This window comes from Lontra canadensis, unplaced genomic scaffold, assembly GCF_010015895.1.
Source record: "Lontra canadensis isolate GAN:19392208 unplaced genomic scaffold, GSC_riverotter_1.0 scaffold36, whole genome shotgun sequence".
Classification (NCBI taxonomy): domain Eukaryota; kingdom Metazoa; phylum Chordata; class Mammalia; order Carnivora; family Mustelidae; genus Lontra; species Lontra canadensis.
This window is the reverse complement of record NW_022631030.1, coordinates 10,693,701-10,720,674: the sequence shown is the minus strand read 5'-3', so window position 1 is coordinate 10,720,674 and position 26,974 is coordinate 10,693,701. Positions and strand designations below refer to the sequence as shown.

The 26,974-nt window shown below is 50.6% G+C and overlaps 1 protein-coding gene across 5 annotated transcripts in view; it reads left to right on the top strand.

Annotated features, from left to right (window-relative positions):
- Positions 1 to 26,974, top strand: part of KIRREL3 (kirre like nephrin family adhesion molecule 3) — a 532,532-nt gene that overhangs the window by 392,394 nt on the left and 113,164 nt on the right. For all 5 annotated transcript variants that reach the window (XM_032868882.1, XM_032868885.1, XM_032868883.1 and 2 more), the window contains exon 3: positions 17,938 to 18,015. In XM_032868882.1, coding sequence (XP_032724773.1) covers positions 17,938 to 18,015 — 78 coding nt within the window. The remainder of the gene's footprint in view (positions 1 to 17,937; positions 18,016 to 26,974) is intronic.

The following is a 26,974-nucleotide window of genomic DNA, read 5'->3' as shown; positions in this document are numbered from 1 at the left end:
CTGTGTCAGTGTGGTGAGGACTCCGTAGGAAAATGAGTGACGGCGGGGAGCACTGACCTGTTGCGCAGCCGGCACTCAGTAATATCTCTGTCTGAGGGCAGAAGGGAATTCTCGGTGACCCGCCTTTTCTGTCCTCGAGGGACTGCAGGCCTGCAGAAGTCCAGAGACCTCTGTGTTCCATTCAGCTCTCACCCCTCGGGGAGACCTAGAGCGGAGGAGGCCTGCCGTGACTCAGCCGTCCCCGCTGAGTCCAGACTAGGAAGGTAAATGGGCAGATTTTGCATCTGCTGAAATCCTTGCTCTGCCGGTTCGCTTTCTCCCGCTGTAGCTGAGGATTTCTACTAAAGCCTCCAACCGTGTCTGGATTATTTCTTCCGGCAGCATTAGGGGAGGGCGTTCTGATCCCCACTCTCACAAAACCCTGAAGGCAGAACACAAGCCGAGCTTAGCAAGGCTGGGAAAAGCGGTCACAGGTGCTGTTGGAGAAACCCAGGCCGCGTAGCAAAAAGCCCATCCTCGGAGAAGGCAGTCATGCGGAAGAGGGCCCCAGGTCCGATCGAAACAGAGAGGCCCCTGAGAGTTCAGGGCCAAATAAAGGGGAGGAGCCTGGCTCTGAAATCTGGCAGGTGTGGGCTCCAAGCCCTCTGCCACTTAGCGGTGTGACTTTGGGCTGGGCGCTGGACTCCCAAGGCTCTCTGTTTCCCGTCTGGGCAAGGACACTGAATACCTACCCCATGTAACCAGGGAGCCAGGAGGCCAGGTCTGGTCTGTTACAGGGACTCAGTAAGAGTCCCCTTTCCATCCTCCTTCTCTCTTGGGGGGCATCTTTCCCTTCCTTGTCAGAACACCAGAGGCTATCCAGGTGCAGTGTCTTACTCTGGTTCTGAGACCTGATCCTGACTCCAGTGGAGACTCCTAGATCAGGCCACGGCCAGGGCAGACAGAGGGTCCCTCAAACCTGAAAAGTCTGAGGCTGGTTCTTCCTTCTTGGACCCAGAGAGGAAGACAGAGCAGAGCAGTCCCGGGTCACACACGGCCCTGCTTGGCCAGGGAGCACAGAACCCATGCCAACCACCTTGCCTACGGGAGACTCGTGGGAAGCCAGTGCCTGAATGCCTGGAGCCACATGGAGCTTGAGGTAGGCAAGCTGGAGACTCCATCGCAAGTAGACAGGAAATTCCGGCTCCATCCTCCACATCCACAACCCTCCACAGTATGCCTCAGCCTCCCCTTCCAGATTTTCCTGTGCAGATGCCGCCTGGCTGCCCCAATCCATGCTCCCCCTTGCCCGTTCCCACCCTGAATCTTCAACCCTCCTTGAATTCCTCCCACCTCGAATGCTCTCCCCTGTCTCCTAACTGGTCCCCAGCATCTCATGCAGCCCAGTTCTAGTCTCATCTCCTCCATGAAGCCCTCCCTGGCCAGACCAGCACAGTGACCATCGGTTTCCCTTTGGGTGTGCATCCTGTGTCCCCGCTGTTGGGGCCCCTGGAGAGCTGAAATGAGCCCCGTACATCAGTATACATTCTATTCTCAGCTTTTACTCAATGTCCGGCCCCGTCCAGGTGGACTATTTTTAAAGACCTCGAGATCCAGGGAGACAGGCAGACAGATGAGTGGGACAGGTAACCTTAACAGAGGTATAAAGCTATGGGGGAGCAGAGAGGGGGGCTGGGGACCCAAGTTACCAGCAGTGGGAACCCGCAAGGATCATCCAGACCAGACGTTGAGAAAGACACAAAGGCCGACCCGCTCAGGGAATCGTCCCCATGGGGCCAATGTTGCGTGGGCTTCTGTGCGTGTCCCCTTGTTTCCTCCGTCCCTGTCCTTCATGCTCCCTCTCGCCAGTTCTCCCCTCTCGTGGCTTCCTGCTTCGACTGGTGCCGTGTATGATTCATGAGAGAAGTTACTAGTTAAAGGAGAGAGTGGGTCCCAGAGACCCCGAGTGCGCGGCCGAGCAGAGGCGCAGTAGAAATCTAATAAGTAGATCAGAGGGATAAAAGCTGAGACAACAAGCAGGAGGGTTTAAGGAAATGAGGATCTTCAGTCCATAGTACCCGAGGAGGTCATAATTGACAGAGCAGCCTGAGCTCCCCAGGCCCCCGCATGGAATTTAAGAAATTGGATTTTATACTCACCTGTGTTTGGGAACTAACTACCCTCTCAAGTGATAAACTCCAAGGGCTCTTGGTGGAAATCACTAGAACACACTGCCATCGTCTGTTTAGTCTCTACCTGTTCATCTTCCGGAGCCATGGAAAGCTTGCGGGCACCTTGGCTAGTTCTGGTGTTAGACCTTCTGGCTACTGCTTCATAAAGTCGGCCTGTGCTGGGGGCAGAGCCCGGGCTTCAGGCTTGATCCAGACCCAGCAGTCATGTGGCCTCAGACAGTCATGCCACTTGGCTACTCTCCCCAAAGGCTAGGGTAGAGTTTGGAATGCAGGAGGGATGCCCAGTTTCTAGGATACTGGTCTCCAGGTAGGTCTCCCCCCTCCAGGGTCTTGCACTCACGGTGGTCCAAAGATACCCGGATCTTCCCTTGCAGAGACCCGTGTTCCCCGGATCCTGCCCTCTGCCATCGACCCGACTGAGTGCAGAAGTCCAGAGACTGAATTTCTCTCCCGTGACATTTTGATGAATTTAGACCCAAACTCACTTGGCTTATTGATCCTAGAGAAAATGTTCATCCTTTAAAGACCACCCAACTGCATACTTAATCCATGTGCCACACACCTGGTCGATAAGAAACGCCACCAAGACAAACACAGAGCTGAAGCCTTTACTGAAAGAGGACTTGGTGACATTAGAGTCCTCTCTTCTTTCCACTCCAGCAGAGCTCCCCCGCCATGGAGGCAAGTGTCCCCCCACATCCCCCCGTCCCCCCCAGTCTGAGTGGTGGTCTACAGGAAAGCCGTGGGTTCTCAGCCCACTCCACTGCCAATGACATGCTATGGGACGGCGAGCCAGCCCGTTGGCCTCTCTGTGCCTCAGTTTTCCCATCTGAGAAATAGGAGATGGGCAGCTCCCTCACCACTTCTATATGGAATGAACAGCATCACCGTGTGGAACGGCGCCCAGCACAGTGTAGCTGCTCAGCAAACACGACTCCCCATGCTTTGTTTTACAATCCCAGCACAGAGACCCTAATCTGTGGCTCTGAAGTCTTCGCCCCTCAGCTAATCAAAAAAGGCCCTCTGGGTGGGCCTCCAGACAGAAAGCACCAGGGAAGAGAGGAGGCAAGTCAGCACACCCCCATGAGCGTGTGCGCCCACACTCAGCGGCGCCGCGCAGGGCCTGACGCGCACCGCCAGCCCTGCCGAGGCTCCGATGACAGCATTCTGCAGACGGAGAGGCTGAAGCCCGGTGACTTGTCCAAGTGATGTGACACTTTCTCCCACTAACTGATGTGTAAGGGAAAGGAACTAAATAGATGCTGTCTAAAACAGAAGCTCAGGAAAGCGAAAATTGTCTGTCTTGTTCACACGGTATCCATAGCAACCGGAACCCACTCGTAGGGGGAGCTCTCAGCAAATACAGGGTGAGTGACAGAGCTCGTGAATGATGGAGAGAAAAAAATCCAAGAAGGAAACCTGAATGACTTGATGCTTAACCACATAAGGCTGACCCACCTCAGAGGCTGACTTATGGCATGTTTCTGGAAGACAGAAAAAGGGCCGATGAGAGCAGAAGCTATACAGATTTCGGTTCTCAAATCCCCAGATGAACTCGCGGACCTGAGGCCTCGTGTCGGCCCCCAAGGTCTGGAAGGGAACTAAGGTGCCAGATCAGTTGGCGACCTGTCAGACAGAAGGCTAGACTGACCCGTTTTTTTTGGTCACTCATCCAACATAAGCATGTATTGATTGCCTGCTGTATACCAGGCTCTGTGCTAGGTAGGAGAGTCGCAAGGATTTGTTGAGCTGGTCCCCGTCTCACAGTCATGAGCGTGGAGCAAAGGATAATAAGCCATCATCTCATCCGTAGAAAGTCTCATAACAAAGGGATGTGCGAAGCATGGGGGTCCAGGAGAGGGAGTGCCCACCTGCAGGGATGGATGGAAGAAGGAGTGGAGAGAGGGTTTCCTTAGAGGGTCTTGAACTAAGGATGACATGAGGTGTTTGAGGGCAGTGCAAGAATCCCCAGCTCGCAGGAACAGAATGGGAATCAGCAGGGCACGTCCTCAGACCCATTCAGCATGACCAGCCTGCGGTAGGGCAGAGGGCCGGTCAGGAAACGAGCCTGGGGAGGAAGGCAGGCAATCATCCCTGCCACCCAGGGTGCTCCCAGGATGGGAAAGGCAAGGACGCAGCTCTGCGGCAGGTGGCCCTGGGGAAATGACTTCACTCCTCTGAGTGACCGGTTCCTCCTCCGCACAAGGGGGAATGGGGTGATTTCTAAGTTCCCTTCCAGTTCTAACATTCTATGACATTTCTGACTAATGCACAAGGTCAAATATGTACACAAGACCAGAGGCATAAGAAAATACCCCAAGAAACGTGGGTTAATCTAGTGCAAACAGTATAAGAACCGAATAGGCTAGCTAACGCGGGCCGTGCTGGAAATACCTGTGGACTTGTCCTTCCCGGCCACACATCCTGGCTTCCAGAGCCCTGGGTCATGCCCAGCACAAACGGAAAGGGAGCGTTCCCAGCTGAGCCCCCGGGAAGCCTGGCCCTGCACGAACGCAGTACCCCCAGTTGGCATTACAGAAAGGAGCTCTGGAGAGAGACCCCTCACCTTTGTGTGGTGCCAGGGTCTGAAATTAGAATTTCACCTCATCCCACAGAGCTCCCAATGCTTGGAGGAAAAAAATGCATTTGTAAAAATTAGCAGGAGCTCTGGTCACCAAGGAAGGGGACATCTCAGACCCAGCCAATCATAAAGCTTGGGGAATCTTCACGATCTTCTGGGGAGACCCTATTCGTTTGGTTGGGGGAGCATTGGTCCCTTTGGGAATACCAGAAAGCCACAGTTGTCTCCTACAAGAATGTCTACACTCAATTTTGTGTGCATATTCAGAAGGACATAAGAAGACCCGATGGAGGCCCCTAGAATTCCCCTCCCCACCAGACATCAGGTTAAGTCTCCTGCCCTAGTTCAAGCTCTCTGTTTTGCAAATGAGGAAACTGAGTCCCAGAAAGAGCAGGTGACTCACCCAAGATCACCCAGTGAATGGGAGCAGAGGCAGGTTCCCAGGAAATTCAGGCCAGCGTCTACCCCAAACAGGGAGGCAGGCAGCAGGACCCAGGATCCCTGGTGTGTGACATGGAGCTTGGTCCCTGCAGATGCCACGGCTGCACTCGAGCAGGGAGTACAGAAAAGAGGGACAACCAGGCTCTGGTGGCTGGTCCCCAGGGCTTGTGCTGCCTCCCCGGCTGTGGGCCGTGGCAGCCAGCCTTCCCTGTGGAGGAGGGACCTGGGTGTCGGTGTGCTGACTCAGCAGCTTCTGAGCCGTCATTCCATTCACCACATGGAATGTTCCTCGGGGAACACTGTGGGGGTGGGGGATGGTTCCTCACAGGACACACCCTCAGAGCTGCCCAACTTCTCACCTCCACAGTGTGAGCAGATCTGTATCTGTGAGAGGTAACATCCTGTACCTGGGGACAGGGGGCGGGAACCAGGATCGAAGAGAACTCAGACCAGATTCAGGTCTCGGTTCTGCGGCTCTAGAAATGACCTGCCGTGGGCAAAGGATTCAACCTTCCTGAGCCCTGTTGTCGTCCACTATAAAACCGGGGTCTTTATAATAATAAACCATGTTGTTATTTTTCTGACTTTTGTTTGTTGGGCACTTAAAATATGTACAGCCTTTGTCGAATATGTGTGGACTGGTCATAGGAACACACCTGTCCTTACCTTCCCCTCCAGCTTCCTGACCAGGTATCCCCAGTCCTCACCATATAGCTCATTAGTCTCCATTTCACAGACTGAGGAAATGAAGGCAGTCACCTCTGATCAGAAGGTCACAGAACTAGGAGCGCCTGGGTGGCTCATTCGATTAAATGTCCTACTCTTGGTTTCAGCTCAGGTCATGATCTCAGAGTCGGGCTCTAGGCTTAGCAGAGTCTGCTTGAGATTCAATATCTCTCCCTCTGCTTCTGCCCCTCCCCTCGCACGCACGCGCGCTCTCTCTCTCTCTCTCTCAAATAAATAAATAAATGATCTTTAAAAAAAAAAAATCACACTACTGTGTGGGAAATCCCAAGAGCTATAGGCCCAGTGGTCCCAGCTTCCTGGGCTGGCTTTTCTCAGCCTCAGGAGCTGGGGGAGGACCCGGCTATCCCGTCCAAACCCTGTAAGCCAGGACAGCTGTGGACATTCTACTCCTCTGACCCTGCACTTTAAAGACTGTTCTTGTGTTAGACCAGGGTCCCTCATGGTGTCCTCCAACCAGAGAACCATCTCCAGACCAACAGAAGATATAAATCCTTCCATAGCTCAGGCCTGGGCCACCAGCCCCCATCACGTGGCTATGACAGCCTCTGTGGTCAGGACAGAACCCGAGTCAAGGTCGCTCACAGTTTCTTGCAGGCGAACAGGTCATAGACACACATGGCCTGCCTCTTCCCACATTTGCTGAAACCTGTGAGTTCCCTGGCTCCGATACGGACCAGGAGTGGTCAGTGTGGACTCAGGTCTGTTGTGGTTGCTCCCGTCCCTGCTCTGAGAGGTATGAAGTGGCCCACGGATGATCCAGCCAGCAGGCCGGTGGGGGCAGGTAGGCAAGGCAGGAGGTGATCAGTGGCGGTGAGTACCATTTTCCCCTCAGAGGAGATTTATCTAAGATGTCAGCTGCAGTCTGGAATTCCTTCTCATTCTCTCACTATAATAAGGGAGTGTTTGTGCTCGTTCTCTCTCTCTCTCTCGTGCTGTCCCAGCCATCCTCATCCTTGGCTCTGGTGGGGCTGCCCAGCTGGAGGGCCCCGAACGCCTCCCCTCCCCGGGACTCTGCGGTGGCTGTGTAGGGTTTGTGCCATCCCCAGCATGCCTGAGAGCAGTCAGCCTCCCACTGGGATGGCCTTGTGCAGAGTAAACTTTCATGTTCTTATTAAGTGATGGCTGGTGGTTCAGAATCTCCCCTGCATCTGTTTGGTCTTGATTCCTAATCAAAGCTCAGGCTCTCCTTTTCCCCCTCGTGCTGAAAGATTGGCGTTCAAGAGAAGAAAGGTGCTCTGATGTCCGCTGCTGGGCTCCCAGCTGGGATGTGGGGCCCCGAGGAAGATGGGGAGGCTGGGTTTTACCCCAAAGTCTTGGTTCAAATCCCAGTTTGGCCATGACCAGCTGGATGACTTCAGGCATGTCTCAAACCTCTCTGATCCTCGATGCCCCCGTCCAGGAATGTCTCATGTCCTGCGGGGTTCAAAGAGAACATGTATCTGGCATGGAAGGACTTGAAAGCCCTGTGGGGGTGTTAGCCGCTGATATCTGGACACGACTGCATCATCCGACCGTGTTTCCAGTCCCTTAAGGGCAAAGGGCTTCCATGGAGCCTTCTGGAATTCGCAGACCTTCCATAAGGCATCTTGAGCAAGAACAAGGAGGTAGAGCCAGGATGTGGCACTCCCCCTAACCCTCTCCCAGAGGCATCCCCCAGAGACGGCTCACCCCTCCCTGCCCTCCTCACACCAAGCAGGAGAGACTGCATTTGCACACTCTGATTTTCCAAGGCAAAAGAGACCCGTGGTGCAAGGGCCTCCATGTAGCCACATGGATAGCTAGATAAATAATTACTAAATAAATAAATAAATAAAAATAAACAAAGAAAGCCTCAAATGAGCTTGAATTGCTACCGTGCTGAGAGGTAACTGGCAGATTCAATTTAATTATAAGATACAAAGTTGTAATGGGGTGTGTGAGGCTCAAGGAGGATTTCAATAATAGGAGGACAGCAGGGGCTCTGTTGCCTTCTCCGCTGGCTCTTTTCCTAACCCCACCACCTCCTCCCCTCCCTTGCCCTGTGGGTTGGGGCAGCGGTGGGAAGATCAGGGCTGCCCCGGAGGCCGAGGTCCACCCCAGCCCCAGGATTTGCCTCCTCTCTAGCCTCAGCGCCCACGACCACCCCAGGTAGCAGGCCCGGGGCCGGGCCTCAATCAGGACACCCGGGGAGGAGGCCCAGAGCCTCGAGGGGCTCCATGCTCCCAGCCCTGCCTTCTCCTGCCCCCGTGAAGATGTGCAGTTTCCAGAAGACACAGCCCCTGCTCTAAGGCAAGGCGTAGTCACCGGACTGTGAAACGACAACTGTGATTTATTTGACTGGGAGCAAAAGCATGCCATCCCCTGGTCTCCCTCCTGTTCAGCTTTCTACCCAGAAAGTGGAGGGGACATTCCCCAACCCACTGAGGCTTAGCTGGCCCCCTTCCAGCCCCAGGACCCTATAGTCAGAGAGCGTGTGCTCTCTCTCTCTCTCTGTCATACCAACCCAGCTGCCCACCTCTGCCCTGGGGTGGGGGTGGGGGGCTGCCATGTTGGAGGGCCCTATATTCCACACACTCCCCCGACTCCCAGGACATTGTTGCCCTCTTCTGCCCCCTTCCCTTTTGCCAGTGAAAGCAGATATCTGCCTCCAGGCCCCCATCCTCGCTCTTTTCAGCAGGACGTGGGCCAGGGGGCAGAGGCTGGCCATTCCTATCTGACTGTACTGATCAATGCCTGAAGGCCAGCTTATGGCCCTTATGGGATTCTCTTGGTTAATCTTCAGTATTTATGATTTTATTGGGGCCACAAATGGGTGACAAAGAGGTTTGCAAACTCATAAGTAAACAGCAGTCGCTCTCCATGCTTCTCTTCCTTGACCCCACCTCCCTGTCTCCCCGGGGGGCAAGCCATCCTTTCCCAGGCATGGACTCTTCAGGAGCCTAGTTCCCACAAGGACGTCTCAGCAATGCCGATGACTCCATTGCCCAGCACCCTCTGAACACACATGGTCCCTTTCTTCCCACCAGGGTCTCTCCCAGTCACCTAGGCTGTGTGCTCAGCATCCAGACGACATCCCAGCAAAACGACACAGCCTGGGCTCTGGGATCAAATGAGCCTAGATTTTGTCCCCGGCTCCAGCACTTCCCCGCTGTGTGACTTCAGCTAAATTACTCAACGTCCCTGAGCCTCACCTGTACAATGGGGCTAATAATCCCTCTCACGAGGAATCTGTAGGAAGGTTAAGTCCAAATATAAATTTTATATTCAAAGCAGTTTATTGGGCCTCTAACTTCCCAAAAATCTGGGGCCTCAACAGAAATGCAGGAGATGGGGAGTGGGTGTGCGGGGTAAGGGTCGACTTGGAAGGATTCCTTATGGCCCTTGATCCTAGTCCTTTGGGGACTCCATTGGTCCTAAAAGAGAAAAGAGATGACCTCTTTCTGCCTGGCCTCCTAGCTGTGATTGACTGGCTACACCATCCTGAGCCTCCCTAGGGGACGGACATACAGCTGTCAAGTATCTGGTCCCATTCAAACCTTACTCACCAGTTCCAACTTTCTCTTAGGAAAGGTCTAAAAGCCTTGCAGGCATATGGCCTTCAGCAGTCCCCGTTCCTCATGGGATAAGTAGAGTGATGACAGGCCAGGGGGAGGAATGGCCTTCATGATCCTGTTTCTCTGTCATATTCCCTCACAGAGCAATTAACCCCCTGGGATCAGACATCTTAAACCAGAGATGGCTGAGGTAATCTTGTCCATGTGATAAAACTGTTTCCATCAAATTCTTCAACCAACCTTATTAAACTCTCCCTGATCGCTGCACCTCTCACAAAGATATCATACCAGTCATCCAAAGAACCTCACTCATAATCAGGTTTACTACTGGTTTTGACGCTTACCAGCTCTATGACCCTGAGCGAGTTATTGAATCTTTTGGATTACCCGTTTCACGTTTTATCCAATAGGAATAATAATATTTATAATATTATAATATTTATAATATTATATATATAATATTATATATATTATAATATAATATAATTTTTATAATTGAAGATAATGCATGCGGAGTGCCTAACCCAGAGACTAATCAATCATAAGCAATCGGTCAATGGCAATTTTAATTGTAATGGTGAGTTAAGTGAGTTTAGCCCCAGATGATACCAAAGAGGGATAAGGCCAGGCTGCATCCAGCCCCCAGGGGGTGGGGTAGCCTATGTCCAGATTCCAAGGTACACGGGGGTGTGGGAGAGCCTGCCAACCGTGGGGCCTGGACCAATGACCAAGTGGCCCAGCGGAAGGCCACGTTCTGAGTCCGTTGGCGGCCACATTGAAATTCCAAATGATGAAGAGTTGGGAGAAAGACCCCAAGCAGCGTCTGAGGGTAGAAGATGAGCCCAGCATTTCATGAAAAGAAAGATGACAAGAGCCAGGCAATGTCTCAGAGAGCCAGCCTGCTGGGATGGGACTCAGCCCGTGGAGAGCATATCTCCCAGAGAACTGAGAACAGAGCATGGCAAGGTGCTCCAGGCATGCCATCAGGCAGACAGGTGGACTCAAGCTTCACCCCTCAGTAGCTTCAGGACCCTCAGTCAACACCTCGGCGCTCTAAAATGTCCATTTCTTTATAAAGAAAGAGAAGAATAAAAACACCTGTCTTTACAAGGTCCGTGTGAAGGGGAAACAAGATGAGAAAAGTAAAATGCCCATTGCTGTTCAGTTAATGGCTGATGTGTCCTGACCACAACGGACAGAGTAAGGCCAGTGTTGCAGGAATCTGGGGAAGCCAGAGGAGTGATGACCACGTGGGCCCCGGACTGAGAGCGGGCATGTGACATCTGGGGCCAGCGGCAACATGGACAATCATGAGCCCCACAGCTGGTGGTGAGGAGTTGCTGATAGACTGCCTGCCTTGGCCATCCTGTGGATAGCGCCATGCTGGCCTGTAAATGGAGGGCGAGGGCGGACGAAGGGCTTCCCCAGTGTCAGTTTCTGCTGGTTGGTGGCTGAGGCTGTGCACTCCTTACCCTCAGGTGTCTGAGGGAGCTGTTGTCCCTGCAGGAGCTAGCAAAGATGGGCCTGTCGTCACCAAGACTCTCTGGAATTATCACAACGATCGTTAACCCTTCCTAAAGGAGGGTTAGCCACTTGAGCTTTTCATGTAATTCATTATATATTTTAAAAACTTAAGACTGTAGCTGTTTCAGGTTTCTCTTACAAGGATTTAATTGGGATGTAATAGCATAGTTAATTAAATACAAATCAATAATTTAAAACAACTAATTGATACTTAATATGAATGGGGGATAAACTTAGTCCTAATATAATTAACTCCAATAGGTAATTAAATAGCCATTATATCTTTACAACAATGTAAAGTTTATAGTTCTTTAATAAACTTTGAGTTAGCAAGCAATGAGAGTCAAAAATTATGAAACAGGTATTACTGGGCTATTAAACATTTATTACTTGTCCTGGAGGGCCAGAGCTAGTCACTAGTCAGGATTAATAAACCTTTGCTATTCCTCTCTTCAGGCCTTTTACCAGAGAGGTTGATCAGAAAACTGGGATCTCCGTGTGATTTATGGATATCATTATTGCCTGGGACGTGAGCTATGATGCTGCAAACAGGATGAAACAGAATTGAAGCAGAAAGCAGGAGTTTAGTGGAGCATAAGGAATAACACAGAGGACATTAGGAGAAGGAGAGGAAAAGCAAATTGGGGGAAATCGGAGGGGGAGATGAACCACGAGAGACTATGGGCTCTGAGAAACAAACTGAGGGTTTTAGAGGGGAGGGGAGTGGGGAGTGGGTGAGCCTGGTGGTGGGTATTAAGGAGGGCACGGATTGTGTGGAGCACTGGGTGTGGTGCATGAACAATGAATCTTGGAACACTGCATCAAAAACTAATGATGGGTTTTATGGTGACTAACATAACACAGTAAAAAAAAAATTATTTTTTTAATTTAAAAAGAAAAAAAAAAAAAAAGGCAAGAGTTTAGCAGAATCAAAGTGAGGACTTTCCAAACGTGACACTCTGGCATCCTGGGATCGGCCAGGCATCCCGGCAGGACTTTTGGTGGCCCATCGCCCATGAGTCAGGCCATCGGGGCAGACACCCAACAAAGGCAGACCCCCAGAGAAATCTCCAGCCTTTGTGGTCCTGGGGGTGGGGATCACCCCAAGCCCCGCAACTCCTTTGCCCCCTTGGGGCCCCTGCCACGACTCAGGCCGTGCACGTGGAAATAACTCGCATGCTGCTCGTGACCCTTTGTTTTCCCAAAGTCCTGTGTTTGATTTTTGTTCACCTCTCCATAAGGATGTGCCTTGCATATTCAACCAGACTGTGATCTCGCTGTGCCGGGAGGCTGGCCTTCCGTGCCTTTGCCTTGCACGTGGGAGCATGTTGATGGGCGACTCTGGGTCAGATATCCTACTGGTCACCCTTTGTTAATACACGCTGACTGGGCAGGGCTGGTACGGACACTGTGGGAGCCTCTACCCATCCTAACCCACTGCTTTTTATGTCGTTTGGTACATAACGGATTGGTCTACAGACCAAGACATCTGCCCTCGAGGACAGAAAGGCGGATTACGAATGTATTTCTTCAGATCTAAACTCCTGCTCACACAGGCCTCCGGGACCCCCCTCACTCGGGAATCCCATCACCTCAAACACGACAAGTCCAAAAAATGCGCCATTTTCACCTCGCGCCCAAACTGGCTGCCTTAGTCTGTTACTTCTGACCCAGACACCACCTTTCCCCGTTCTGCCCGACTAAATCCACCGTGGTCGTCGGACCCCTTCCTCTGCTGGAGCCACTCTGTCACTCAGGCCATTGTCCCTTTCCCAGAACGTCTCTCAGATCCATCCCTGTGTCTCCATCCCCGGCCGCTTAGCCTTGCGGCTCACCCACCTGGCTGGCCTTCCTGACGCGCTTCCTCTTCCGGCCCCTCAGCGAGTGTCTACCCTACGAGCCTCCAGAGGAGGCTGCCTGGAGATTCTTTCTGTCTCCTTGGATGAGTCTTCCCTTTAAAGAAGGGGGAGGATAAGCATGACGGTCCCTACCCCCCAATCCGATATTTCGTTTCTGTTTCCTGCACTCGCCCTTATCAGCTACTTGATCCTAGGCACCCTTCCCCCAAGTGCCTCTGATTTCCATATGAACCATGAGCAGAGGGTCTTATTCTCCGCGTCCACATTTTAGAAATGAGAACATTAAGGCGCAGAGAAGCCCTGAGCGTTGCTCCCTCTGGCGTGTGGGAGCCAGGCTCCAGGCAGGACTGACGGTTTCAAAACATACGTGGCCTCCCGGTGACTCCAGCCAGGTCCAGCTGACGCCTTCTCCATATGGTCTCGGGAACCATCTGGCGAGCTATTTGCGCCCCCCCCACCCCCACTGCTCTCCTGTGTTGAGGTGGCAGGGAGATAGAGGCTCTGAAGGTCCCCCTGAGAAAGCTCAGGGTCCTTGCACTGGCTCTCTGACCTCAGGCTGTCTTCCGAGAGCGGGGACAGGGAGCAGATGTCAGTCCGTCACCGCGCACCAGGAGGATGGCAGGCGTCGAACAAATGCGGTCCCTCGTCTGGGCTCACCCCCGCCCCTCCGCCGTCTGCATCCGTGCTAAAACCATCTTTATAAGATGCGAGTCTGGCCTGTGGGTTCCTTCTGAGGTCTGTGAGGGAAGAATCTGTTCCAGATCTCTCTCTTGGCTTGTCGACAGTCATCTTCGTGTTCATATGGCATCCTCCCTCTGTGTGTGTATGTGTCCGTCTGCCTCCAAATTTCCCCTTTTATGAGGACACCAGTCACATTGGCTTCAGGCCCCCTAGTGGCCATTTTAACTGGATTATCTGTGCCACATCCTTACCTTCAAACAAAGTCGCCTCCTGTGGTAAAAGAGAGCCACAGTCCAGGCCAGAACCCCAGCCCAGCCAGGACCAGCGACCTGTGTCCTGTATTGTTTTGATCCACAGCCTTGGCAGCCCTGGGACCCCAGACCTTACCCTGAGACCTAAGCTAGAAATCAGACCTGGATTCTAATCTGAGCATTGTTATCCGCTTTGACCTTGAACTGTCCTTTTACTTCTCAGAGCCTCGGTCTCTGCAACCAAAATGGAGGAAATAGACCATTCTTCCTCGCCTACTTCACAGAGCTACTGTTAGCCTCTAATAAGGTAGTGAATATGACAGCATCGTGAAAAACCAACCATCCCGTAAATGTGAAGTAATAGCACTGTATCATTGTTATTACTACTAAGAATAAAGAAATCCTAAAGCTAGAAAAAGGCCCATCTTCACCCTGTGAAACTGAAGGAAAACGGTTCCATTTATAAAGACGTCCCATTTTACTCCTCTCAGAGGAAATCTCACGTTTCCGAGACTTCTCTTCCAATGAATTACAACTTTCATACACTCGGCAAACACCCTCACCTAACTTACTCCATTGTGCCACGTCTCAGCCCACCTGATTTGTTCTGACCTGGGGGAGGGGAGAGCGGGTCATTAACCCAAGAGTCAGTGGTTGGCCCTTTCATTCAATCCGAAGACTGTCCCTGAGCTCCCGCCAGGTGCCAGGCACTGTGCTCCGGATCAGGAACTCAGAGCTGGAAACAGCAGAGTCCTGACCCTTCTGTGGCTCAGTCTAGACGCCTGGAGTTCCTGGGGTGCATACCCTTCTCCCCAAGAAACATGTGCTTTCCCCATAAATGTTTCCTTTCATGCTAGTATTTCTTAAGCCTTTGCTCTCCCCAGCCCCTCTGCAGGTGACCCTGGACTCCTTTGCTATTAACTTTCCTTGTAAGCCAGGATGGTTTGATTCACGTTCATCATTTTCCATGGGTGCCTTTGGTGCATCTGGTGCTTCTGCTACTGGTAGGTGCTTTGCCAAAGGCTGCAGCCCCAAGGTCTCCAGGGAGAAAACCCTGATATCTTGCTGTTAAAATGGGCATCTATGATCTGACTCCACCTTCGGTCCCAGTGCCATGTGACAAGGACGAAGGCAGTCTGGCGCCTGGTCTAGCTCACAGAGTGAAAGATTCCTGTTTTTTGTATCACATTCGGCCATCTCTCCTCTAAGAGCCTGGTTAGTCCGGTGAGGTAGAGTTGCCCCAAGACACAGTGCTTGCTTCCTGCTTCCCCCTGGCCCTGTCTTTGCTCGGTGCCTTTGACAACACACCGTCTCCCCACCTGGGCTCCCACAGTCTCCTCCCCGCCCCCACTTCAGCCCTGTTGGCCTGCTTCCTCATGCGCACCCAGTGACCTCCAATTTAGCTCTACAAATCTCTACAAAGAACATCCCAAGCTTTCACATGTGGATAGATGTCTAATTCTCACTCCACTAATTCTCCAACCTGCTCATTCTTGCAAAGAACCCAGTGGCTTCTCCCCACTTCTCAGTAAGGACTCCATCGGAGAGCACTCTCCCTCAGTACATGTCGGCAGTGTGCTTATTAACGCCTTGTAATACAGCTGCCTAAATAATTAAGACTAACCCACACGTGTCAAATTAAATGAGCCAGATACATTGAGAAATTGCTCATCCTCCATTTCTTTTATTAATCAGGTTTCTAAAAAATTCTTTTCCTGCTCATTTGCAAAAATCAAACATGGTCGGTGAGACTCTTATAATGACTGTACATATGGACTCTGTCCTCGGACAATGCATTATGTGACTAAGGGTAGGTTGAGTTGGGGTGGTAGAGACAGCCAACACAGATGATCTGGATTCAACTGGGTCCACCACGCTCTCTAAATCTCTAGGAGAATTATGCCCCCTCCATTTCCTTGAAAGCTTAGGCGGGCGGTCTAGCAAAACCAACAGGAATGTTTGGCCTAAATCCATCTAACATCTTCTGCCCCACTACCTGAACCCACCCCGTGTTCCCCTGGGCTCGATGTAGGAACCCCAGCTCCTTTTCTCATTAGGAATCCCTGCTCATGTGCTTTATATGGGCATAAGAAGTCAATGGAAATATAATAAGAGCTGTAAGCAGTTGTATGTTCTGGCAATGAACAATGCCCGTGCGATTATAATGGGCTGGTTGACTCTGCCTGTCGTCAGCTCGTCGAGGCTTCTCTACAGTCTCAGAGTCTTGGGCAAGAGGCTATTGTTCGCGGGAGCTCAGCTCGCCTCCTCACAGCTTGTACTTCCGTCGGCCCCCTCCTGGCAGGCTGCATTCCTGTCTCTTGAAGGTGGTTGTTAGAAAGAATCCACAAATATAGTAAGTAAACATCAAAGGGGCTTTGATCCGCAGGGCCCTCGACAGAGCAGGAGCCCTTGAAGAAAGGGCCAAGGCCTTGGATGAGGGAACTTAACATCGTCAATTTGGGCGCGGGAGATGTAAAGCTGTTTGAAGTGAGGTTGGCTTGGCCCTGCCTTCAGACGAGCTCGCGTGGAAGGGACGGAAGAGAAGTGAGCGCCTTTGGAAAAGGCACGCTCAGATCTGCTTCTCTGCTCTTTACTGATAGTTAATAAACCCCTTTAAAGAATTGGGAGATCAAAGCTAGCAACCTCCCAAGGCCATGGCATTCTGCCACCGCCCGCCATGCTTTGTTTTTCTCTAGGGCAAGAGCCCCTAAGCTTGACTTATATGTTTCTCATGGGCCCTTTCATCCTGCAAACCATGGAGGGTAGACCTGGGTGACAAGAGGTGGATGGAGAGGTAGGGAGGGGGAAATGAGCCCACCCTGTCTAAGCTCCAACAGCCTAGATACTACCTGGCCCGGGCTCCGAGAAACACCCAGTGTCACGAGAGAAGTTGCTATGACACACCACTCAGTGGGACCCTCCTTCCCTGTGGGACCCATGGAGGGAGCCCCTGGGTGCCCAGAAAGTGTGGCAAGCCCTGGGAGGGAGTGCAGTCACATGCCCTTTCCAGAAATCCTACCCCTTTTCCATTCGCCTCAGCAGCGGTTGCATTTGTAGGAGTCCTAAGCAAAGCGGAGGGGGTGAGGAGTTTTAAATAATCCTGGGATGTCATTTAGCATCTTTGAATTTGGGATTTCTCACTTGCATAGTATGAAGAGCAATAACCTGTCTGCCGACCTCAGGGGGTACCATGGGGGTCAAAAGAGGAATTTGGTGTAGAATGGCTTCAAACTCCATAAGGTGCTTAAGATAAACCAGGGTTTAGAAGATGAATACCAGCCTTCTTCTGAGGCAGACGTAACTCCAGTCCAACACCCATGCCCAAGGGGCACCCATTTATCCAATAGCATGAAAAAAAGAAAAAGTCTCTTGCTTTTGCTACTTAGAATTATTGTTCCACCTTGCTTTTCCCTGTTGTGTCAAAGTCCTGTGGGACCGGAATCTACACCTTGCGTCTCTTAGCCATCCCAACCCCTGTGCTCCATGCTCAACCAAGTCCACGCTTCATAAGCCCTTGAAGACAGCACTGCCTTGTTCCTGAATATGAGATTGTCCAGGAATCCCCAGACCCAGAAACTCATTCTCTCCCAAAAAGTAGACTCCTCTACCTCCATTTTTGTGTCTTCTTCCAAATTCGCCCAACCACTTCTTCATTCCTCCAAACTACGCTCTTCTGTGTCTGCTTGCATTGCTCCATCTTGGTCACCACTCGCTGGATTCTGCCTCTCCTTTGGCAGACCTGACCACAGTCCCAGCATGAGGTGGACAAAGTCCCCAAGCCTGGGATCTATAGAACCTCACTAACCTATAGAGAAGTGGTTATGAGCGTGGACTCTGGAGCCATACTGCCTAGATTCAAACTCCTGGTTTGCCACCAGCTAGCTCTTCCAACTAAGGCTGTCTACTTAATACATCTGTAAATGGGGATGATATAAAATAGAGATAATACTGGTATACAGCTCACAGGGTTATTGCGGGAATCAAATGAGGAATTATCGGCTTAATAGGATGCCCAGATCATAGCAAGTGCTATATAAATGTTATATAAGTAGCCCTGTTTATGAGGGCAGCAGCTTCATAACCCCCGAAAAGGGGCCTTCACTGATACAGGATCCATTCCCCGCTCATTCACCTGTGCTTTTCTTCCAGAGCTGGGCCTCCAGAAGAGAGGATGCTGTCTGGTGCTGGGCTACATGGCCAAGGACAAGTTTCGAAGAATGAATGAAGGTCAGTGAGAACCTGCCCACCCTTCTGGGGGTAATGAGGAGTTGCCCTGCAACTCTGGTCCCGGGAAGAAGAACCTGGGACAGTGGACAGAGCTGTTTAATTTCCATGAAACTCTTTATATAGAAATGTGGGGAAGAGTACCTAATGCCTGAAATACTGTATGCTGATTCCTTAGCACTTTTTCTCATGCTGTCTTCCAACCCCATCTGTGTCCTCTACTTCTCTTTCTCTCTCTTCCCTACCTTTGCTCCCCAACCACTCACCCAGCACAATTAAATCTGCTTCTATTATCTTTTTTAATCCAGACCTCTCTACCTTTCTCTTCTATCATTCACATTTTTTGAATGCCTATTGAATAAACAGCCCCTTACAGGACACTTGGGAAAATACTGAAGAATAAGGCAGGGTTTTTATTTTCAAAGAACTTACAATGGGAAATCTGCCCTCTTTCCCAACTCCACTGGCCCTACTTCTCCTTTCTTACTCATGGCCCATTCTGCCTTCCTCTTGCTCTGGGTCTTTCCTCTGGGGCTTGACTGGGTCACAGAAGGCGACAGAAAGGTACTGACATTGATATGGAGGCTGGGAAGTAAACGGAATGCTGTCACTTGTGGACCTGTTATAATAAAGAGCCAATCCCCTCATCCCCAACCATCTGTCTCCGTGCAGCTAATAACCCTCTCCATCAGATGCCACTAGACTGTCAGGACTCAAAAGTAGAGAAACAATGGCTGGGGATGCCATTTATTCATTAAAGTCAAACAAATGAAGCCCTGGCTCCCCACCAGCACAGCTTGCCAGGAGCTGGGCCCCTCCCCTCCCAAGGCCTGATCCCCTGTACCCTCATTGCCATTCCAGGCATGGAGGAGGCAGCTCACCTGTATCACCACTATCCCCAAAGTTATACCAAAGTTCTGATGCCCTCTTCCCATTCCTCCTCAGCTGGCTCGTCTCCCACCCCACAGTCCATGACACCAGCACACCCACGGGCTCCCCAGACCTCACACCTTGCCAGCTGTAGGTTTGTGGCCAGCACCCATCAGGTGGCAATTCGACAAGAGCCAGGCCAACACAACTAAGCGTAAGGAGTAGCCCCTCCTGCATTTTGCAACCCGTCTGTGTGAGAAGGCAGCAGCCTCAAGAAGGCACTTCTCATTTGTAGGAGCCCCCTGGCTGAGCACAGCCAGGCTTAGGGGCTGCACTGTCTGCATCCTGCCAGGTGGTCTTCCTCCCTGACTTTTCTCTTGCTCAGCCTACCTCCTCCCTTCTCAGCATCACCTGGGTGAGAGGGCTAAGCAGTAACTTCTAATTTGTACGAATTGACAGGGCACCTCTGTCCGTGGTGCTGAATAGACACATTCTCTTGCTGGCGTTGCTCATTAGAGAAGCTGAAAATGAGGTTCACGGGGATCGGGGAAGCCAAAACGTCAGGAGCTGGGCTGGATTTGCAACCTCAAGCTCCAAGTGTCTGACCCAGAAGAAGGACACCGACTGCAGATCCTCAGGCCTAAAAAAGAATCCCATCGCAAGGCTGATGAACACGATTTAACAACCCTGCTCCAACCACTTTCACAGGTGGCTAGGGAGGGGTATAGTAGTCCGCTCAGGCTGCCTTAACAAAATACCTCAGACTGGATGGCTTAAACAACAGAACTTTATTTTCTCACGGTTCTAAAGACTGGAAGCCTAAGATCAAGGTAGCAGCATGGTCAGGTTCTAGTGAGAGATCCCTTCTTGGCTCGCAAATGGCCGCCTTCTCACCGTGTCCTCACCTGGCAGAGAGAGAGAGAGCAAGATCTCTGGTGTCTCTTCTTATAAGGACACTCATCCTATCAGATCAGGGCTCTACCCTTATGACTCCCTTTAACCTTCATTACTTTTGTAAAGACCCTATCTTGTAATATAGTCATGTTGGGTGTTAGGGGCTTTAACATAGAAATGGGGCCTCAGTGCATTTGCCATAGCAGAAAGTTGTAATGGTAATACTGAATGAGAGATTCAGAAAATGGTAGGAAAAAGAAATTTAAGATTAAGTAGAGTAGATACTGTTTAAGTAAAGAGGGAAGGAAGGGAGTCAGGGGAGGGGGACTATAGTAGGACTTGGAACTAAGACCAGGATCTGATTACTTCTGAAGACAGTTAGCTTTGCTTTCTACAACAACTTAACTAAGATGGCATTGTAAAGAGGTTTTCCTGTTAAAATGGGAAGATACTGAGATGCCTGCTTGGCTCAGTGGGTTAAGCCTCTGCCTTCGGCTCAGGTCATGATCTTAGGGTCCTGGGATCAAGTCCCACATCGGGCTCTCTGCTCGTTGGGGAGTCTGCTTCCCCTCTCTCTCTGCCTACTTGTGATCTCTCTCTCTCTCTCTCTGTCAAATAAATAAATAAACATCTTTAAAAAATAAAATAAAATGGGAAGATACCAAAACAATGCCCATTCTCTCCGAACCCCTTCTCCAAACACATGCAATCCAAACAAATGTGTTATTCTTTTCAGCTGACTGTGGTCAACTTGATTAAGAATAAGTGATTTCCAGGTGCCTTAGCCCCTGCCAAAATCCTTCCCTAAGGGTAGACCCATTAAGAATAAAGCAAAGTATTCAGAAAGAGGGAGGGAATGGAGGCATTGGCCAAGGCCAAGGGGTAACAGAGCAGCTAACTCCCCACCCCAGCCTCCCTCTTTGCCTGTGGCTGTCACACTTCCCAGCTGCCCCAACACCAAGATTCATGCATAAGAACACAACCAGACACCCAGGAGCTGCTGCTGGGTAAACAAGGAGACAAAGAGATAGCAAGCAAGCTAAACCATGGCAGACGATGTGTTTACAAATCTCAGCTAGCAAACAGGAGACCAGATAGGAGGTGGGTGAGACAGAGGGGCAGAAGGAGAGATGCTTATGGAGAACGGAAAGGACCTGCAGGGGTGGGGAATGCTCCTCTGCCCCCACTCCAGTGTCTTGTGACCCCAAGTGCCCCCATCATATATGTGTTGCTCTCTCTAAAACTCATAAGCCCAAACTCCAGACTGTCTGCAGAGAAGAAGAGGTATCAGTGAGCATGAGGAGCTGTTTTATGGCTTATAATTATCTTGTACCATACTCAAAATAATTATAATTTCCACATATTAATAATTGAACTGGAATAGCAGCCATGACATAGATCAAGAAACAGAAATGTCTGTCCATGCTGCACTATACACCTAGGTATAAATTGAACAATTGGTAAAATAGTAAAAAATAATTTTCTCCCAGATTCTGGAATTAGTGAGATATTGGAACAATTAGCTGCTTCTTCCATTAAAGATAAGGTGGTAGCCATTATATTTCCAATTTAGAATAAATATAAAAGACTGATTGTTCTGTATAAAAGCATATTTGTTCTGTTTAACAGTGTCTAATCGGGTGTCTGTCACCTGAGGAGAAGTGGTTCCCTATTTCACCTGTTTTCTTGTTAAGTTGGTGTATTTTTATTTCCCTCCTCCTCCTCCCACCCCCTACTCCTCGCTACATTCAAAATAATAATAATAATAATAATAATAACAGCTTGAGAAGGAGCAAGAGAAAAAATAATGAATGAACAGGAGTTTTTATGGATCTGGGGTTTATCATAAGCTAGAGTAATCACAATCGGCGCTGTTAAACTTCACAAAGCAATAAAAAGAAAACACTATTCAAAGGTCATTTAAGGAGGCATGTGTAGTCAATGAGAGGTTTGCTCTATTCAGGAGCTCGTAATAGCTTCTAGGGTAGAATCCGCAGCATTGCAGGAATAGAGGTGGTGGGTAATGTGTGCGTATTTGCGTGTGTGAATGTCTGTGTGTGCGTGTGTGTGTGTGTGTGTGTTCTCCTGTTTGGATTCAACACATCTGAGGCATCAAATGGAGACACAAACAAAAATCAATGAAGGGCAGACGAAAGAAGAAGAAGTCAAGACAGATCAGGCATAAGAATATCTGGCGTGTTTGACATAATTGTCTCCATGTAATGAAGTACGCGGTGCTTTAAAAAGGAACTGCTGGGAGGAGACCATTTATTTATTCATCAAAAGTTCATTGAATACCTACCATAAAAATTATCCCAATTTTCATAACAAATGCTAGACAGTGTTCTAAGCTCTGGAGCTTTCAAAGTAAATAAGACCTAATCCCTGCCCTCGAGGAGCTCACAATTAAAGCACATGCGTACGTCTCCGTGCTACTGTCACCTCCACAGAGAAACCCTGCCTGATCGCCTTACCTGAATTAGATACCCCTCTTCCCACACCATGATACACCATCGCGGCAGCCAGCTTATTTATTGTATGGCAGTTACTCTAACTGGTGATCATTGATGAGACTGTCTGTCCCATCAGGAAGGTGAAGACGCTGCTCCCTCCTTTCCTCACCTATCCCTGGGCATGAGCCCGATGTCTCACACGTAAAGGGTAGTCCATCAACTTTAACTTATGTAGTTAATTAGTGCCCTGAGTGCACAACAGAGGAATGCACAAAGCCATCCACAGGTGCAAGGTGGGTCTTGGGCAAAAGAACCATCAGGTAGCGTAAACCGACGTGGAGACTTGCACACAATGAGTGTCCCCATCTCCAGCAGTTCCTTAAGTCCTACCTCTCAGCTTCCCCTCTATTCTGGTACAATAGCGCCTTCCTCGAGGCCAGGACCCAAGCAGGTCAGCAGAGGGAATGTCCCCGCAGGCGGGTCTCCCTCCTTTCCACACTACCTCTCCTTCCTCACCCCGTCTACTGCTGGGCCACCTTCTTGAGGCATCTCCAGACAGATATGTCCCACCAGATCTACCAGGGAGCTGTTTCCACTGTTTCCTCATCCTACCCACCCATTCCCCCCCTCACACACACACACCCTTATATTCCCATCCCTTTTCCTGGCTCTTCTCAATTACCCAGTTTTCCTGGAGCTCCCAGAACCACTCACCTTCTCCATGCACACTGCTTGCCCGGGGCTGATCTTATTCACAGGGGGAATAGAAAGCTCTCACATGGTATCTGGTGAGGGGGTCTGCCTGCCCCTTGAAAAGCTTAGTACTCCTCTATGTTAGAACTTAAAGCCTAGCAGTTACAGTACAATCTGCCAACTCAGGGAGGCCCAGGATCGATGAATGACTTGCCTCAGGTCAATAGGAAGCAGCCAGAAAGAGCTGGTGATGGTCCGGGAATTGTGGTCCCAGAAGAGCCAGGGCCACACTTCCAGGTGTCCTGACATCTGGTCCAGTGCTCTTGGAATTCTGAAAGAGGAGGCTCAGACCATGAACAGAAGGGAAGCCGGTAACACTTCACCTTGGTTTGGTTTGCAGAGCAAATGCAGAGCAAGCGGAAGGGGCTTGGGGAAGAGGGGGCAGGACACAGAAGTCTCTGGTGGTGTGAGGCCTGGAGTGAGAGAACTAGGTCAGGGAAGATCATGTCTCAGGAACCCGAAAATTCTGTTAGCCCCTATGTCAAGAAGGGGAAATGAGGAAGAGGAAGTTGAATTTGAGCAGAAGGAGGGAGCCCTGGCCTCCCTCCCTGCTAGCTTTCTGAGGCCGAAGTGCGCCTGCGTGGGAGGCTCTCCTGTCTGCCCAGAGGGGTGCCCTCTCGGGCCACACATCTGGAGGGGCGGCAGCTTTCCCGGACCTTCCGCATCGCGGCTCAGAGAAGGGAAAGCAGAAATGCCTGCCAGCGCAGTGGTTTTCATTTTCCCAGGAAGAAACAAATCCAAGTGATTAGTCAAGGCAGCTTCAGCTCACTGGAGACCTCTGGGTCTCCTGGGGAGGGGCTCCAGCGTCCAGGAAGGAGAAAGTGGAATCCACAGCTGGCAGGCCCCCTAGAGGCTCTTGCATGCTATGCCCTGCAGCTCCTGGGCAGCTCCACCCTCCCAGTCCAAACTCTGCGCATAGACCTCCATCACAGTGCCTGTCCTCCCGTCTCACCCATGTGCCGGAGGCAGAGCTCTGGGAGGGTGGGACCCAGGCACCTGCTCCTGGATCTCTTGTTGATGGCATGGAGTCTATCCTTTCTTTCTGCACCCCTGTTCCCCAATCCACAGAAATGAGTAAAAAGGCCCCAATTTCTTACCTCTCCCCCACAGAGTTGATAAGAGAAAGAGGTGCCCCACCAGTGTAGTGGAAGGAACACCTAAAGGTAAGGGGCCAGCTCTGTGACCTTGGTCACGTCCCTGAATATCCAGATGTCAACCTTCTTGTGGATGAAATTCAAATAATGTTGGATACAATCATCTGTAAGCCTTTAAAATGTGATGATTCCAAAATCTAACTTGGCTCGGGGCATCCAAGTGTTGCAGTTGGTTGGGTATCTGGCTCTTGATTTCGGCTCAGGTCATGATCCTGGGTCCTGGGATATCCTCAGGTCCTGGGATAGAGCCCTGTGTCGAGCTCCATGCTCAGTGAGGAGCCCGCTTGAGGATCTCTCTCCCTCTCCCTCTCCCTCTGCCCCTCCCCGCAGTTACGCACTCACACACGCGTGTGCTCTCTCTCTCTAAAATAAATGGACGGGTAAATCTTTTTTTTAATCCTATCTCGGCTTTAAACACCCTGCCCACACCCTATTCTCACCACTCATCCCCTAATTTTAAATGCTTTGGTCACCAAAGGAACCAGTACCGGGAAATTGACTGACTGGCTTTGCTTAGGAGCCTTACGGGGAAGGCAGATCTGTGTTTCTTCTTCCTGTCTGCCCTCTGAGAGTGAGGTCAGGCCCGTGTCAGCTGTTCCCTGGGTGGCAGTGAGGGGGTCGAGCAGACCTAGGGGACATGCTGTGCTTTTTAAGGAGCAGAGGAGAAGCAGGACCCTGGCCCAGGGTCCTCGGCTGCCTCATCCGAGCAGGGGTCCGATGACCTGCGAGCCCCTACCACTCTGACAGCAGCAGCCATAGCAGCCTGGCTTACACTAAGGGCTTACAATTTCCAGAGACCATTCTTTCACTGCCTGCAAGAGCCCCCAGGATGTTAGCTAATACTGTCATTTTGTTAGTTGGGGCTTTTGGGTGCATTTTTTCTTATTTCATTTTTCTTACTGATGTGTTTCCTTCCACTGGGGCTGCAAAGCTGGTTATTTGTATAATGTCCCTGTTTATTATTTATGACAAGACGCAGATTTCCAGGGCACTTTATGATTGTTATTTAATTCACTTGGTGTCTTGAAAGAGGGGACCCGCCATTTCCATTCTCCTTCTACGATCTGATAGAGAATTCCAGTGTTTCCCAGGCCCCATTCCTCCAGCCACCATTCCTACTGGGAAACCTGCTTATTTAAGGCAAGCTGGGGTCCCATAGGCCACAGACCCTGCCAAGCTCCTTTTCAAACTTCCTTTTCTCTCCTACCCATATCCAGTCCTCAGTAAGACCTAGAAACGTCACCTCCCAAATATCTCTTGAATCCATCCACCTTGTCCATCTCACAGGCATGGCCCTTGTCCCCACAACCTCTCTTCCTCACTGGATTACAGAAGTGCTCTCCTTACTGGTTCCGTGCATCCATCATGCCCCTGCCTTCCCTCACAGTTCATTTTCCACCTTCAGCCAGAACAATATTCAAAATGCAAGTCTAATGTCACAGTCTTCTTGAAAATAGTTCAATGGCTTCGTGTTGCTTTTAGGAAAAATACCAAAATCCCTGGCATGTTTTATGAGTCTGTACATGATTTGGTTCCTATCTACCTCTTTGGCCTCATCTTGCCCCCTTAACACCATACCCCAGACACATCAGTCTTCTTTCAGCTCCTCAAACAGGAATGCTCCCATCCGCCCCAGGACCTTTGTCTATACTGGTCCCTCGTAGCTCAGTCTGCACATACAAGTTCATATTGCTATTTTTCAATTAATACTTGCCTTGCCTACTAATCTGTAAGCTCTGTTGGGTCTCCAGGATATCCCAGGACCCTAGCATAATGTTTACACAGAGTAGACATTGAAAGAAGAGCGAGCAAAGTGACCTTCTCTGCCTCTGGTCAGTGGCTCCCAAGATGCTGGGACTGGGTGATCTGAGAACCAGGGACCCCTAGAAGAAACCTTACAGATCACATGGGGACGAGGAAACGGAGACCCAGAAAAGTCATGTGACTTGTCCCAATTATCACAGCCTGTGAGCCACACAGCCAAGACTCGAACCCAGGCTTCTGACCCAAGGGGCCATCCTCTTTCCTCTTGACCATGCTAAGTTCTTGAAGTCTGGGAGAGACAGGGTTGAGTGGATCAATCAGGGAAGTCTGCCCACTGAACATGTGTTGAGGCTATGTTCTGAAAGAGATGAGAAGCAAAGAGAAAAGGAAGGGGAGGGGCTTCTTTGATCTAGACGTGCCTTATACAGAGTAAAGCCATTGCCCCCTATGAGCCCAGGACTGTGCCAGACATAGGAGCCTCAGGGAGGCAGGACACAGCTCTGTCCTCAAGAACTTTTGCCCTCCACTGGGAGGGGACCAGATATATTTCATACCAAGTTAATTTTGTGGTTGTTTTGATTCTGTTTCTCCTTTTAACATTGTGGTGAGTATGCTTAATGGTTAATTACTGTAGCTTGGGAGTCAGAGAAATCTAGATTCAAATCAAGTATAGGCTGAGCCGGTTTAGAACCATATCATCAAAGGTCCTCGAGGCCAGAAAGGACCAGAGGTCATCTGGTCCACACCCTCTTCTAATGGCTCAATATCCCCACCATGAACCAATGCATGTGAACCCTTCTGAGTACGGCGGTAACATGTACTCACTTCCTCACCAACCATGCATCCCACACTCAGTCTGTGCCTCGCACAGTGCCAGGGCGCCCTTGACCTGTAGGGACACAGCACCTGCCCCCAGGGTTATCACAGCCATTAAAATACAATGTCATAATTGCTGTAACCAGCTATGCCCAGGAGCTAGGGGAGCAGATACAGGGAATCCAATCCAACTATGGGCTAAGTGAGTAGGGCCCAGGAGTGCCCCCATAACTGTTTTTATGAAGCCATTGCAACCTA